This window comes from Sinocyclocheilus rhinocerous, unplaced genomic scaffold (genome assembly GCF_001515625.1).
Source record: "Sinocyclocheilus rhinocerous isolate Xijiao unplaced genomic scaffold, SAMN03320098_v1.1 scaffold1069, whole genome shotgun sequence".
NCBI classification, from domain to species: Eukaryota; Metazoa; Chordata; class Actinopteri; order Cypriniformes; family Cyprinidae; genus Sinocyclocheilus; species Sinocyclocheilus rhinocerous.
The window spans coordinates 1,495,332-1,511,684 of NW_015635541.1; the positions used below are offsets into that span (position 1 = coordinate 1,495,332).

The 16,353-nt window shown below is 36.2% G+C and overlaps 1 protein-coding gene across 2 annotated transcripts in view; it reads left to right on the forward strand.

The window, feature by feature from the left end:
* The window catches only part of LOC107747266 (zinc finger matrin-type protein 4-like), a 115,191-nt gene extending 99,595 nt beyond the window's left edge, over window positions 1-15,596 (forward strand). The window contains exon 7 of one of the 2 annotated variants that reach the window (XM_016561725.1): window positions 15,223-15,596. In XM_016561725.1, coding sequence (XP_016417211.1) covers window positions 15,223-15,244 — 22 coding nt within the window. In that variant the 3' untranslated portion in view covers window positions 15,245-15,596. Of the gene's footprint in view, window positions 1-4,010; window positions 4,918-15,222 lie in introns of those variants that run through there. The other variant, XM_016561724.1, reaches the window with a different exon arrangement.
* Window positions 15,597-16,353: the final 757 nt, after the last annotated feature.

Below are 16,353 nucleotides of genomic sequence, written 5' to 3' on the forward strand. Positions count from 1 at the left end.
TACCATATTTGTCTTTTAATAACTTATTTATTTTGCTTATAATAACTTATAAGTAATATATAACATATATATTATATATAACATCATAATACTCACTTGCAATCAAAAATAAATACATAAATAAATAAATGTTTGGGTTTTTTTTAGTAGTACAATACAGCCACTCAGCAACCTCAATCAATACAATCAGTATGTGTGAATGCTTCTTTGTTTCGCAATACCCAGGCCCCCAGAACTGCATTTTCAACACTTCAGGATCTAAATCATTGTCTCTTCAAGTGCACATTTAGCACACTCCAAATTTAGGGATAATGATATGGCAGATAACGAGCAGCAGTTTGATTCAAGCTGTGCTCTTACATCCTCGAGGAACCCTGTGATTGTCTGCGCATCCTTCCGGCTCTGATTTACCAGAGTGGATGATGCAGTAACTCACTGTCCCCAGCACTGACCTCTGACCCCTGCAGACTGCCAGACTTGTTGTTATAATCAGCCACAGACAGATGATACCTGCAGAGATGAAGCTTTCAGCCAATCATGTTCACTAGCTTTAACCCTGACCGTAGACTGCCTGCTCTGTTTGTGTCTGAAGCGCAGTTGGTGACCAGTGATAGTCTCGCTACACTGTGACCAGAGAGCTTGTGGTACAGGGTCACGCCAGGCTGTGCTGACAGAATGTGTTAGCAGTGCTTACCCGCCGCTGGCCAGTGTCGCCCTCTCTAGAGCTCTAGGGTGCACCGCTGGAGGAAGACTGCCTGGTTTAGCATCTGCGGCCCACTCCCACCGCGTCCTCTAAAAGCATTATGCCACTCTCTTTCTGCCATCGAGGCTTGGGCCATCATTTCCTGTAGGGTCACGCTAACTCTGCTGAGTCACAACTCTCACTCCGCCACAACACGTCAGCCAAGATGCAACAACCACACAGTGCCGGTTTCAAATTCACGCACACACCTCCCTCTTAGGACACATAAAAATAGAAACATATGAGACAAGCATTAAGATACAATAAGAGCTGCATACATATTTAAAAAGGCTCTGAGTTTGACATTTAAGAACGCATAAAAATTTTTGAGGTTGCGGAGCGAGTCAAATTAGGTGGGAATGAGTAGATAAATGCCATTCCTTTGAGCATTCTATTCAAGAATCCTGAAAAAGTGTATCATAAATTGCACAAAAATGTTAAGCACCACTGTTTTCAACACTGATAATAATCATTTAAATAGGTTACCTGAGCATCAAATCAGCATTTTTAAATGATTTCTGAAGGAACATGTGACACTGGAGACTGGAGTAATGGCTGCTGCTGCCATGAAAGGAATAAATTACAATTTAAAATGTAATAAGATAGAAAACAGTTTTAAATTGTAATAATATTTCACAATATTGCTGTTTTACTGTCTTTTTGATCAAATAAATGCAGTCTCGGTGAGCATAAGAGTACGGAAGAGGATTAGGGCCAAGCAATAAAAAAAAATTAATAAAACCATCCTCAGATTAAAGTCATTAAATTTCGAGAAAAAACTTGGAGAAAATTTTTTTTTTGTAAATTAACAAGTTTATTCTCAACATTTTATTTTGACTTTTTTCTCAAAATTTAATGTTTTTGCTCAAAATTTAATGACATTTTTCTCGTAATTTAACAAGTTTATTCTCAAAATTTTATTTAGACTTTTTTCTCAAAATTTAATTATTTTTTTCTAATAAAAAAAAATTGTGGCAATTGTCATGACACTATACAAATAAATATGAATTAATACTAACTATTTTAATTAATAATTCAATTTTACATAATATTTCATCTTTTTTACTTCAGTATAATGACAACAAAATTCCAAATGTTACATTTTTAAACGTTTTTAAAGTTATCACACTATTTTTTTTACAAAAATTATATATATAATTTATATTATTATGCATATGAATATATCCATATTAATTGTATAATATTAATATTATAATATATAAAAATATAATCTAGTAAATATAGAGGAATATAAAAGGATCAGCATTAAAAAGTGTGAAAACACCTGCTTTAAAGGACACACGTGAAATTACTGGCATGTTTCTCTGAAGTCTCCATTTGCTCTCTATTTAATCTCAGTGGTGTATAAGAAACAACTGATACACTAAAGTGACCTAATTTGTGATTTTCTTTCCAACAGGATGCCTTCTTAGATGCATTGTGCTCGTAAGAGTTGCACTTTAAGTATGTTACCTAAGGAACTTGTGGTCTCCAAAACAGACAATAAGCGCTCTGATTTCAGTTCATTTCCTCCTGCAGTTGCAGACACTGGCTCGTCTCTAACATTCCATCCCTCTAATATTCTCCATCAAAACAGCAGGTGAAAATGGATCCTACTGCCTCAGTGTAAACTCTGTCATGCGTTTCAGTTGTTGGATTGCCAGTTGGATGTGCTCTGCAGGTGAAAGTCAAGAAGAGTTAAACACATGCGTTTGGGAGCTGAAAGCACATCCTCTTTACCAGATCCCCTCTCCACCCACTAGAGTATATGAGCAGTACAGAGTAAAAGCGTGGAAGTGGAGTTGCATGATTTAGCCTGGAGCAAGGAGTGGTTTGGTTGAAAGTCAGAGCGCCTGTGTTTTCTCTTGCTCCAGGATCGCTCTGATATAGCTGTGCATATCATTTTAACGGACCATTATGCAAGAATTAATAAAGTAATAGCAGCCAGAATGAGAAAATAAACATAGATTTTATTATTAATGGACAGAAAACGATCAAAAATACAAAATATACAGTGAAGATCAAAGACACGCGGGTGTAGAGACAACCAAATAGTCATTGTGGACCTTTTTTTTTTTTTTAGTACTACAACACTAGAAGTGAATCTGGTTTGTGAAAAATTGGAATGTAAGCAAAAAAAAAAAACTTTTTTTTTTTAAAACGTCCTTTTTTATTAAATGTAATTACTTGCAATTTAGAGTCCACAGATAATACAATACTTGTAAATTTTTTATACTGCATAAATCAAATAAATTGCATAAAAATATGCTATGGAAACCAGACTATTCTCTGTTTTTGTTGTGTAGTCTATTAAAATACTATAAAAATACAAATCAAAAACAAGCAATAAAATAATATAAAGCAAAAAAAAAAAAAACAAGATGTAAAGTGACATTATATTTCGTAATTCCTTCAACAAATATCATTCTTATTTAAGAACCAGAAAGGGAAAACCTGGATATTCAAATCCATTTGAAAAAAAAAAAAAAAACTAAAATCATTTTCTAGTTATGTCTAGCTCTAAAATATTTTATCAGGTAGAAATTGCAATTTGTGAATAAGAAAAATGTAGAAGTATACCTTTAGAAAACCCTGTAATCATAAACAGAAAAGTAATGTAAATTAATTGGTGTAAAAAATGTAAACCCTGAAGAATATTTATATTTATTTATAATTATGGAATGTAATTATGTAAATCATTTGTAATTATTTTCTTGAATTATTTTAATATATTGGGGGCCTTGGAGTCAAACAGGTTGAAAACTACTGATAGATATGCATCATTCACAAAACAGCATAAAAACTGAACATTATAAAAGTGAATGATATTTTTGAAAATAACATAAAGGACTTTCCTATAGGACTTTACAGACTTCTGCCTCTTGAAAAGCTCAATATCAGGTGGATTCTGATTGGCTGATCACCTGGAGAAAATCTTAAAAGTGATTCCAAATATATTGTTCCTCTGTGTCATTTTAGTAGTGGTGCGGACTTCCCTTTTCTCATAGCATTGCAACGATTATATACTTATCGTTATAGTTATCATCATTGGTGTGAACGGCCCTTCACACTTGAAAGCGTGAAGATTTCTCTCACCTTTTAGCACAGAGACACGCAAAGTAGAAAACCTGAAGTGGAGCTGGAGCGGAGTGATTACAGAACACTTTGAGCGAGGAGTGCAAATATCTGCTGCTCCAGTCCACTCATCGTCACAGCACTCTGCTTTTTTTTTCTTTCCACTAAGTGTGTTTTCTTATCTCCTTTACAGCTCAGGAGCGCACGGGTCTGGCCTGCTGTGATTACACATCCTTTATCTTCCAGGCAGGCCGGCTCCGGCCTCGCTACATCACTCGACTGGGCTTTCACCTGAGCTCTGTTTGCTCGTCAGCACTCTTAAGGAGATTTTTAGTACGTGGCCAGCGGTTGGATAAGTCAGTGATTTAGTGCGGGCGAGAGCAGGACTGCTGACAGTGTGGCGTTTTACTACAGACGGTGAGGACAGGGCACAAGAGAGCTCAGGATTCGGTGTTCGGTGACCCATTTTCTGGGTGTGACGATAATGTGAGTGAAGATACCTTTGTCTCACCCCGTGACAAAAATGGAAAAAGGGGGAGGGAAATAGAGGATGAAAGCAGACGGCAAGAGAATGAGGTTGCAGAAGGAGGAGGAGGAGGAGGGCAGGATGCTTGAACAGTCGTGCTGATTGATTAGATGAGAGAGGTGTAATCGGAGCCCTTCTCGCTGATGTTTAGACCCTCTCCTCCTGCTATCGATCCCTTGGGTTGCCTGGAACAAGATAGGAGGTTCCAGCTCATTGGGCTCCCTCTACCTGTGTAATCACTCTCCCCAACTGCAGTCCCATTCCTCAGAGGAAACCCAGAAGACAGGGGCTGTGCTCTGGTGGGACAGAGCTGATCTGTTGAGACAAGACAAGCTCAGGCTTTTCAGCCCGTAACAAAAAATGACACCGTGTCTTGTCGGGAATGGGATAAGAGTGTTACAATAAGGCATTATATGCAGTCGAGAACACTGTACAGTAGACAAGTATGCAAACGCAGATGCTTCTAGCTATGCAAGCTCAAATGTCACATGTTGTTGTTTTTCAAAAAAATGTAAGAACACAATTTATGATGCAACACAAGTGGGTGTTTCTTTAGCGTCAGTGACTTATTTCCCAGGGGTTGATTTTTAATCTAATGAACATTTAGATTTTTTCTTGTTATATGAATATCCCATTTAAAAAAAAAAAGTAAAAAAAAATCGTTCATGGAACATGATCTTTACTTAATATCCTAATGATTTTTGGCATAAAAGAAAAATCGATATTTTTGACCCATATAATGTTTTTTTGGCTATTGCTAAAAATATACCCAAGCAACTTAAGACTGGTTTTGTGGTCCAGGGTCACATATGCGTGTGTGTGTGTGTGTTTAAATAAATATATATTAAATTTAACATATATTTATTTTTTATTACTTTATGTAATTGTAATTTTAGTGATAAAATTGCAATTGCAATTTAAAATGTAATTTAAAAAAAGTTTGCTGTGTTTGTTTGTTGGCCACAAATTGCCCAAAACGTTGTAAATGTATATCAATATGGCTTAAAGAAATAAATAAACAAATTAATTAATAATAGTTAATTAATATGCCAATTGCTTGTATTGTTTTGTGTAGCGTCCTTGGATTCTTGACTGTCTGGTGTATTTTGTTTGCCAGTTGCTTGTATTATTTTGTGAAGCCTCCATGGGTTCTTGAAAGGTGCTATAAAATACAAATTATTATTGTTATTGTTATTACTAATAATAATAATTTTATATATAATTACTAATAATAATTGTATATATTTTAGTATGGTACCATTTCACTGTAAAATATAAAAATCAAGTATTTAAGAACCAAATTATAGTAATAATTTCTATTTTATTAATCGTGCATCCCTACCTGTAAGTATGCACAAAACAACAGCATGCTTGATTGGTCAAACATTCACATCTGCATTTGCATTCTAGCATCAACTATGTTTCTGGCCTCAGAGTTCACCTGGCTCACTCCAGGGGAGCAGGAACTCATTCCCAGAGAAGATTGCTCATGATGGACAGGCACGAATGAGTTTCATCTCATCTTGCTCTTATATAACTGAGGAATGAGCTGCCTAATGTGCCGCTGGGTGCCGGGCGAGAGAGAGTGGCTTTGGGGATTAAATCATCCCGTCTCCAGGGGACGAAGGGACGGCAGCTGAAGCGGACGCGGCTCCTGCTGGATGCGCGTGGAGTCGTGTAAGGAGCTTTGGTGGGGTGAAGAGTATTCGGCTGACAGTCACTGGGGATTAGTTCCCAGCGCAGCACAGGCATAAAGAGAGGCTGGCTGTAAAAACACATTTCTCTTCCCGTCCTTCAGTGGGGGCTAGCGTGGCTCTTTAATCTAACTGCCTTTCTCTATTGCGTTTCAGCTCTCTCAACCTTTCCTGCTGCATCTTAGAAGTCTCGCAAAACTCCCAGCTTTGCATTAAAGACAAGTTGTTTTTATCACTGTAATATCTGTGCAATTTTTTATGCTAAAAATGTGATTTATGAGCATGAGAGTGCAAATCATTGTTTTTAAGCTTCCAAGCATCACTGGCATTCATAAAGCTAAGTATAGTTAAATAATTAAAAATAGCATCAGAATAAAGAGAAAAATCCCTCCTCAGACTCTACACTCACTCAGGTTGCCAGATTGAGGACATGCAGCAACAGAAACGAGCACAATTGACAAGGCGACGAGCCTTACACTGCAAGTTCATGAGTTAATTTATCTGTGTTTTAGATGGATGCAGAGACTTTTTATGTTAGGTAGAATCTGCAATCTCTAACCCAGTTCATTTGCTGCCTTCCATGGCTGTAATACGCTGTGTTTGCCGCCAACTGGCAACCTGAGGTGTCGAAATACTATTGGGTAAATTGGCAGCGGGCGGAATCACAAAGACCAAAACAAAAATAGAAATCCTGACACAGAATGCACATTTTAAAGTAGCGTTGCTTTTTGTAGAATGTGAACTTTTTTAGAATGTGAAAGCATGTTTTTTTTTGTAATATCTGCAAATATATTTTAAAAAGTATTTTTATGCTTTAGTACAGTCAAAAAAATATATACACCACTTTTAAAGACCAGTTGCTTTTAGTAGTGCAAATATCTGTTACATTTTTCATCTTTGAACTGTGATTTATTCATGTGATTTAAACATGTGATGAGTTCAAGTGGTCATTTTTAAGCTCTCATCTCTAGCATTCATAAAGTTGAAGCATAATTAAATCTTTAAAAATAATATCCACATTAAGAGCATAATTTTAGTGGCCCATCCCTGAAATGTTTTTTTTTTAACTGTGCATTTTTAATTGTCCACTGCCATTCAGAAGTTTAAGATGCTTTTTTTTTTAGATACAGACAAGTTGTATTTAGTAGCACAATATCTGAGCAATTTTCATCTTTGAAATGTGATAAATGAGCATGAGACTGCAAATTGACATTTTTGAGATTGCATATATCACTAGCATTCATAAAGTTAAAACATAGTTAAATCTTTAAAAATAGCTTCTCTTAACTCTCTTGGAATTGTGCCTCTTAAACCCTACTTAGTGAAATCCTAGTTAGGACTTATTTGTCTGAATTATGCTTCTTAATATTGCTATAAAAGCTGGCATATTTCAGTTTTGTGATGGAGAGATGAGTGCTTCCTACCCTCATAATGGATTCAAGACACATTAGCAAACAGTTCAACTCAAATTCCCTTAGTTTCATCATTTACTCATGATGCATGAGTTAGTTTATGAGAACACTGGATATTAGAAGTGGTTCTTTTCAGTGTGATTACGAAAAAGATTCCTCAGGATGCTGAGCAATACCGCTTGGATTTCACACCTTGTTAGGTCTAGTGTGTAAATACACTTTAAACGAGAGAGTGCGTGTTAGTGTTCACTAGGGAGGGATCTAACAGAAGTACCATCATATATTGCATTCCCTGATATTGTCTTTCAGTAATCGCCTAGATTGTTCACTTCAGAGGAGGAATATAAGCTGAATGGCTGTTTTGAGATGCTAAATGGTGCAGTAAGTTCCAAGAATCCGTAGTAAAATTTATTAGTAGAATCCTGACAGGTAGTGAATAATGAAGGTACACTAAGCCTATTTTTTAGGCTACATGTGACACATTATGTATCTCTTTATTTGTCTATGCCACCCTGGTCAAGGCTGAACTGGCTATTTTTTGAGGTAAAAAAATGCACAATGCATATCTCACAAACATAGTGTTGTCAACCCAAGGGAAGCATCTAACAGAAGTACCGTCACATTGTGTTCAATGATATTGCCTTTCTGCACTCATCATCATCGCCTAGATCTTTCACTTCAGGGGAGGACAGAGGAAAATAAGCTAAAGTGGTCTAGCTCACACAGGCCCTCCCTCAGGGTTTGTTTTCCTCTCGGCCCAGCATGCAACACTTAAAAATATGTGCTGGTAGAGAAGCATGAAGGATAAACTATAATTTGAGATGCTAAATGGTGCAGTAAGATTCCTCTCCAATTACTTTCAAACTTTTCTCCCTGTGCCCATGCATCAATAAACTCAGTATCGACTAAGGTTAAACTGGTCACTTTTTGTGCAATGAGAATGGCATCCAAATAAAGAGAAGTCGTTCTGAGACTGCATAATGGAGTGTAATTTTGAGTGGCCTGTCCCTGAAAAGTTTGGGATTAGTTTTAAATAAATAAATACACACATACATACAATTATTCAAAAAGAATGCATTAAATTGATCTTTAGTGAAAAGTTACACTGATTTCTTGTAAATTAAGAAAATGTAAATAAATTCTGTTCTTTGAACAGAATCCAGAAAAATCCTGAAAAAAATGTATCACATTCTCACAAACATTTTAAGCAGTACAGCTGTTTTCAACATTGATAATAATAGGAAATGTTTCTTAAAGGGGTGATATGATGCTGCTAAAAAGAACATTATTTTGTGTATTTGGTGTAATGAAATGTGTTTATGCGGTTTCAAGTTTAAAAAACACATTATTTTCCATATACTGTACATTATTGTTTCTCCTCTATGCCCCGCCTTTTTGAAACGCGTCGATTTTTACAAAGCTCATCGGTCTGAAAAGCGACGTGTGCTCTGATTGGCCAGCTATCCAATGCGTTATGATTGGCCGAATACCTCAAGTGTGTGAAGGAAATGTTACGCCCCTCACCATACTGTTTATGAATGTGTTTCTGAGGGGAACTGACTGTCTTCAGAAAAGTTTACAAGTTTAAAAGTTTAAAGTGGTATTTTCTTTTCATCTCGTCTCTGTATAGTTCATATTAAAGAAGTGTTTCAGCGCTTACACTGTTTACAGTGGTAACCAAGGAAACGCTGTATCTGGTGTTCCATGAGCGCCTCCTGCTGTCAGAGAGTGAATCTGCATCTCATTCAGAGCTTCTGCTGTTTGTTTCGTTCAGGCATGTAGTATAATGCTGCGTTCACGCCATATTATAATTAACGTAATTCCGAGATGACAGCACGTGACGTTCTACTCGGAGCTGTTCACGTCCTCGGACTCGGAATTATGCTTTTCTATGGCAACACTATCAACGCCTAAACAGAGCCTGCAGTGGTCAGGTGGTACAGCGGTCACATGGTACAAGTCGTAGCACTCAGAATACTCCCAGTTCACAAGTTGTAATTACGAGTTTTACGAGGACGTGAACGCTTTTTACAAGTTGGAATCTCGTAATTACGGGAATTCCGATATGACGTGAATTTCACAAAGCTAGTTAGAACATTCTGTTTTTGCTTCAAATTGGGTTATTATTAAATCAAATTATGTATATGAAATTATGCGCTTCTCGTCCAGTGTGCGACCGCCTTTCAGAAATGCAACAAGAAAACAGCGCAGCGAGAGTGACTGATATCACCAAAATAAAACATAGCTAAATTTAATTCAAATGAAAATCCTCATTAGAAATGCATCATCACACAATCGGTCTGTGCACAAAACCAACAAATGTAATGTTTAATGTAAGCCAACACACCATGACAGCACTCACAGCAAAACAACTTAGAGACAGACACTTCATTACAAACAAGCAGTGTTTATAATAAATAATATTATTATTGGCACAGCGGCCCAGTAAATGTCCTCACTTACGTTATTTGCGGCTTCCATTGTGACGTGAATAATAGCTAGTTAGTTTATCAGCGTATATATTTTTTTCCAATAAAGATCCCACAGCGGGTGGAACTCGGAAATTGGAAATTATTACTTTTTATTAAAAATAATATTTAAAAGTTTGTCATTTAAAAAAATATTAAAACATTTTAAATATTGTTTTTACAATAGTTTAGGCCCTCTCTGAGGGCCTTTTGGACCCTGACGGTTCCCCACTGCTGATAAAGCAGCGTTTGTGAGCGCAGTGCTGCTTTGTGTACAGCAGTTACCGGGAAAACTGCTCCAAAAGCGGCACCTAGTGGCAAAGAATGAATTTGCATTTTCATTCAGACCAACGTGAAAAGACCAACAAGTGGGCGGGCAATATCATGCTAATGTTTCATGTTGAGGTCAACATGAAACGGCTTGGGATTCATTTTAAAAACGACTCGTTTCAATGATTCAGAGTCGACTCTTTCTTTTGAGAGACAATAACTTTATACACGATGCACTTTCAGATTTAAAACTTTGCAGGATGTTTTCATTCACTTAGAGCTGTGTTACACACTGCATGAAAGGTAATTTTCAAAAAATCCATAATAGAGGCACTTTAAAATAGAAAATTAGAAAATAGTTATTTTAACTGTGGAAATTCCAAAAGAAAAAAAAACATTAAAATTTGTTATTTAAAAAATTTAATGAAATAAAATACAATTATTTAATAATAATTTAAACATTTTTATTTTTAATTTGGGGATTCAGTGTTTCATTGTATATGTATATACATGTAAAGCTAAATATATTTATGATTATACAAGTCATGTACAATTAATCACGATTAATCAAAAAACGTTCACCTTCAACAGAGTTCAATATATCATAGTCCATTTTTTAAATAAATAAATAGGCCAACTATTATGCAGCAAGGATGCATTAAATTGATCAAAAGTGACAGTAAAGACTTTTAAATTACAAAAAGTTACAATGCTATGTGCAATTAATCATGGTTAATCAGAAAGTGTATAAATAATTACACATTCAACAAATGTATGTAATTAAAATGGGAATGTGTGCATTGGTGATTGTAATTTAGAGTCATATAAAAGAGTTTCATATACCATAGACCATCACTACTACACAGATACATAGATTTCAATGATGTATTGATTGCTGAACTAAACATAGCCCCTGTTCACCTGACACAAGCTTACATTGCCTGTCTGCACAGTTTCAAAAAGTTGCCAATATGTCAGGGCCCTTAAGATAAAGCGCATTCTTCTGCAGGCCAGCAAGCTGTCCAACCTCAGCCAAAGACAGAGAAAAGAAACCAAAGGCACACCAATACTTCACCAGGATCTCGAGAGATGAGTCAACAGCTGACAGGGTTTTTTAAAGCTCATGTAAATAGGGACCCGGGAGCGTCCAGAGTGAGTCTGGCCTCACAGCGACGCTGAAGGGGAAGGCTGATGTCAGTTCCTCTTTCTTCTGCTGTCACTCCAGTGGATTGGAGCGGATACAAGAGGATCGTGACCCCTCTGGCGCCCTCACATACAAACACCTCTGACTCATTTTGGCAATGGCTGATTGTGATGGCAGTTCCCCTTCACCTGGGATGTCAGGGTTGGCACAGTTTCCAAGGTGACGGCTGTCTCCATGACTAACTAAACACAGTAGAATCCGTGACCACACACACAGAGTATATCCACACCATACAAACATGTGCTACTGCATTTCTCGTTAAAACACACGCCAGTCTTTTGATAAAACATCTGCATATCTAGTATACAGTAATATCTTGCAGGCATATTAAACAGTTTTGTTGTCACAGGTATAAATGACATTTTAAAATATATTAAAGGAATAGTTCAACCAAAAATGAAAATGTGCTAAGAATTTACTTACCCTCAGTCCATCCAAGATGTAGATGAATTTGTTTCTCCATAAGAACAATTTTGGAGAAATGTAGCATTACATCTCTTGCTCACCAATGGATCCTCTGCAGTGAATCGGTGCCGTCATAATGAGAGTCCAAACAGCTGGTTAAAACATCACAATAATCCACAAGTAATCCACACAACTTCAGTCCATCATTTAACTTCTTGTGAAGCAAAAGGCTGCATGTTTGTAATAAACAAATCCAGAATTTTTAACCTTCAGTCCATTGCTTGCAGATAAAATACAAATCCTTTATCCATAATATTGCTTTCTCCAGTAAAAAGACGTCTTGTCTGAATCAGGAGAGAAATATGCACATATCAAGCACAGTTGACAAGCGAATACAGTCCAAAAGAGATCTAAAAATATATGCTGGAGGATTTCGATGTGAATGGACAACTAGAGGAAGGACTTTTTCACTGGAGGAAGCATGATCATGGATTATGGACTTGCATTTTAGGCAGAAGTGACTAAAAGAAAAAATAAAATGTCTTAATGATGAATTTGTTTCTTACAAGCACACTTTTCACTCTATAAAACATTAATTGTTGGACTGGAGTTGTGTGGATTACTTGTTGATTATTGTTGATGTTTATCAGCTGTTTGGACTCTCATTCTGATGGCACCCATTCACTGCAGGTTATCAATTGGTGAGCAAGTGATATAATGCTAAATTTCTCAAAATCTGCTCTGATGAAGAAACAAACTCATCTACATCTGGGAAAGCCTGAGGGTGAGAAAATGTTCAGCAAATAAAATTTTTGGCTAAATGATTCTTTCAAAATGGAAAACAGCTATTTTAAATGCTAATAATAATATTTCACAATAATAGTGTTTTACTGTTTTTTTGATCAAATAAATGCAGTCTTGGTGAGCATAAGAGACTTCTTTATATAACCCCAGACTTTAGATCCATAGTGTATATTGGTGATAAGCTGGTCTTTTCAGCAGGGAAATGTAGCAATTGTTAGCATAAGTAAAGCCAAATCTCAGAGTTGCACATTAATGATTGCCTCGTTTATCTTTTTAACTTTCTTGTTTAACTTTCTTTCTCCACTTTGCTCTAAACACATATATTTTGGTCTCCTGTTGGCTTACTAAGCTCAGATGTTTGACAATTATTTCTTATGTTTGGGAGGAAATAAGAAAGAATCCAAAAGAAGGGGGAAAAACATATAAACGTCTGGAGGAGTGAGGTGCAGAAAGTTAAAGGTTCTTTCTATTGCTGGCTCTATTAAAATCTGTATTTCTGTCAGAATGATTGAAGATCGGTCTTTGTTCATGAGCCATCAAAGAAACTAGGTTAGGTATGGGGCCGAAACTCTGCAAATTTTATTCACTGTATTGTGCTCAATGAACCGAGTCACTCTATTCCCTCATGGCAGCTCTGATATTCTCTTTATAACTCTGTGGGCGAATTGACTAAACACTTCTGCCACTTTAGCATGCAGTATTTCAACACCAAACTCATGCATCTTATTTGCATGGCACCTGCAGTCCAGCTTTGCAAGCACTGTGTAAAAAAGGCCTCAATACTGAATGCATTGTGCTATTACTATTCACTATTACTATTCACATAAGGCTGGTGGTAAACAGAATGTTAAAAGAGACACTCATTTACTTTTTCTACCAATCTTGGCAGCATAAAATTATAATGATGCCAAATTAGGATGTGATAGAGGATAATGGATAAACTATAGACAAACAAACAAAATTGTAGCTTATCACTGGGGTAGTTCCTTCAAACATACAAATTACACTTTTAGCCCATAAAGAATGCATATTGTTACCTTAAGGGTGCATATAAGCACATTAAGGCAGGGGTTTTTCAAACTTCTGGATGTGAGGGATCCTCTAATATGAAGATCCTCTTGCAAAGGACACATATCCTAAAATATAAAGGCAGTCATATATTTTAAGACACATTAATACTGAGAAAAATACACAAGTATGCTTTTTTTTTTACATTTTACCCTTGTGCAGCTCATAGTTTAATAAAAGTCCTGCCTTGTACTAATTTGCAACTTTTAGAGGTACAGATAAAGAGCAAAGGTGTACATCTGCGGGTACTGCCACCGTGACAAGCTAAAGGTATTATATTTACGCATTATTATGACAGGAATAATTGCTATCAGCATTTATTTTGTGGGTGTGTTTGCACAATTACCTCATTTGCATAAGCTATTTAGTGAATCAGGTGCTAAAACAAGCATACAAATAAACAATGTTATCAGCGGGCACAATTCATTCCCCCCTGTATTTTCAGTCAGTCTTCTGCAGTACGACTTAGATAAGGATTATAAGACCGGCAAGTTTGCCAGACTCCAGGTTTGGGAAGGTTATTCTACAGGCAAACTAGCAGATGAGCAGATTTATTTTCAGTCCTGTTTGGGCAAGGGTGCTGAGAATGACCTCCCTAGAGACTGAAGCTTCCCCAGGTGTTCAGCTGTGTCACTGTTACAGGCTTGAGGACAGAACTTAGGCTCTGGATTTTAATGCCAACAGCCCTGGTGGCTAGAATTAGTCTCGTGCATTTCTCCTGAGTTGTCTCTGTGTGTGCAAATTGATGTTTGAAGAAAGAAAGGAAAATATTCATTGGAACAGTTTATCTTCTGTGATGGTTTAGATAGATGAGAGTAAATATTTACACCGTCAAAAAGTCAACAGACAAAAAACTCAATTGAAGCTATTTGAGGGTGTAATATATTTTTAAATTATTGCATGTTTCTCAGATATTTGGACCAATAAATGTCCATAACTGTCATAGTTATTAATAGTGCCCTTAAAATTGGATTACAACAATTTCATTCACATACATACTGTACATACATACATACATACATAAATCAATCTACATTAAGAGAATTTATAGTCACTGTAAAATATCTCAAGCAATAAAGCAAAACCAAGCAAAGAAAACAAAAGACAAAACAAGACAAAAAAGACAATGAAAAAAATCAAACAAAAACGAAACCAAAAAACAAGAACAGACCAAATAAAACAAAACAAACCAAACCAAACAAAATCAAACAAAACCAAACCAAAAAAAACAAACAAAACAAGACCAGACCAAATAAAAAAAACCAAACCAAACAAAACTAAACCAAAAAAACGAACAAACAAACAAAACAAGACCCAAAAAACCAAACAAAACCAAACAAAATCAAACTAAACGAAAAACAAACAAAACAGAAACCAACATCAAACAAATTAAAAACCAAACCAAACCACATCAACAAAAAAATTATTGATAAAGGTTATTTGTAACTGGAAAAAAAAGGATTTCGAAAACAGGAATGTTACTGAAATAAGTTAGTAAACTGGCCATGTTATAAATATTATATGATTATTGATTTTTTTTAATTTCTTTTTCAGTTTAAAACAACATCAGCAATGAAAAACTGGAAATACTGAAGCTGAAAGAGGAGAAACAGAGCGTTTCAGGAATTTACAGAACTGCACAAACTAATTGTGAACTCATAAGAAAAGATGTCTTGTTTGGCCACAGGAATTGTTCGTCTACAACATCTGAGGTTCCTCAAATGTCAAATGTTTTATTTTTTTATTCACAATCAAAAGCTCAAAGATCGATCTACTTTGGGAATATCATCCATCCTTCCATGAGCATAAAGGATGCCTATGATCAATCCAGTGATATTCATCATGTAACATGAGCACACCAGCCTGAACAGACATGCAATGGTCCTGCTACTATTATTTTTGCCTTTCAAACTCTTGTATGCAGTGGCCTGTCATTTTCTCTGCTCTTCAAACAAGGCATTGCTGCTTTGGTTGTTGCCTTTGTCATGCCGGTGACAAGAAAGAGATCATCAACCTTTTTCCAGTGATTTTGTTGAGTATGTGTCTCACTTGTGTGTGAATGCTGCCAGTGAGGAATCAATTCAGCTGCCTTTGTGTGAGATCTCTCTCGGCTGCAGTCAAAAACAATATTTCAGCACTAATTTCAGCACTCTTACCACAGACTCAACACACATCCTGTTTATTCGCACCACAATCAGTGTCGCATAGGACAGAACATTCCTATTGAGCTGTGATGCTGCTTAACCACTGATGTCAAACGGAATATGCCATCAATATAAAGGAGTCCAGACGCAAAGAGTTGGCATTTTTCACCCTGACTCAATCATGGATGATTCACATGGACGTAAATGTATGAAGCAGGCTCTGAGCTTTATCTAAATCTATGCCAAAATGACTGCCTGTAAAACCAGAGCTCAGTGCCTGCTGTTTAAGAATGAATGCTCTTTTTTGCTTTTTTGATGTGGCATAACAAGTGGTGATTTTATTGTTATCTTAGAATAAATGGTAGCTACTAAACTAAAACTAAAACAGACCTGAGGCCTCATTTATAAAGACATTTTCTAAATGTTCCTATGATTCCTAAAAAAAAAGGTCCCAAATACATCCTGCTTTATTTTGGTATCCTACAAAAATCCCACAAATATCCTTATTTAGTAGAAGAGTGTCAGAATCATAAATTATCCA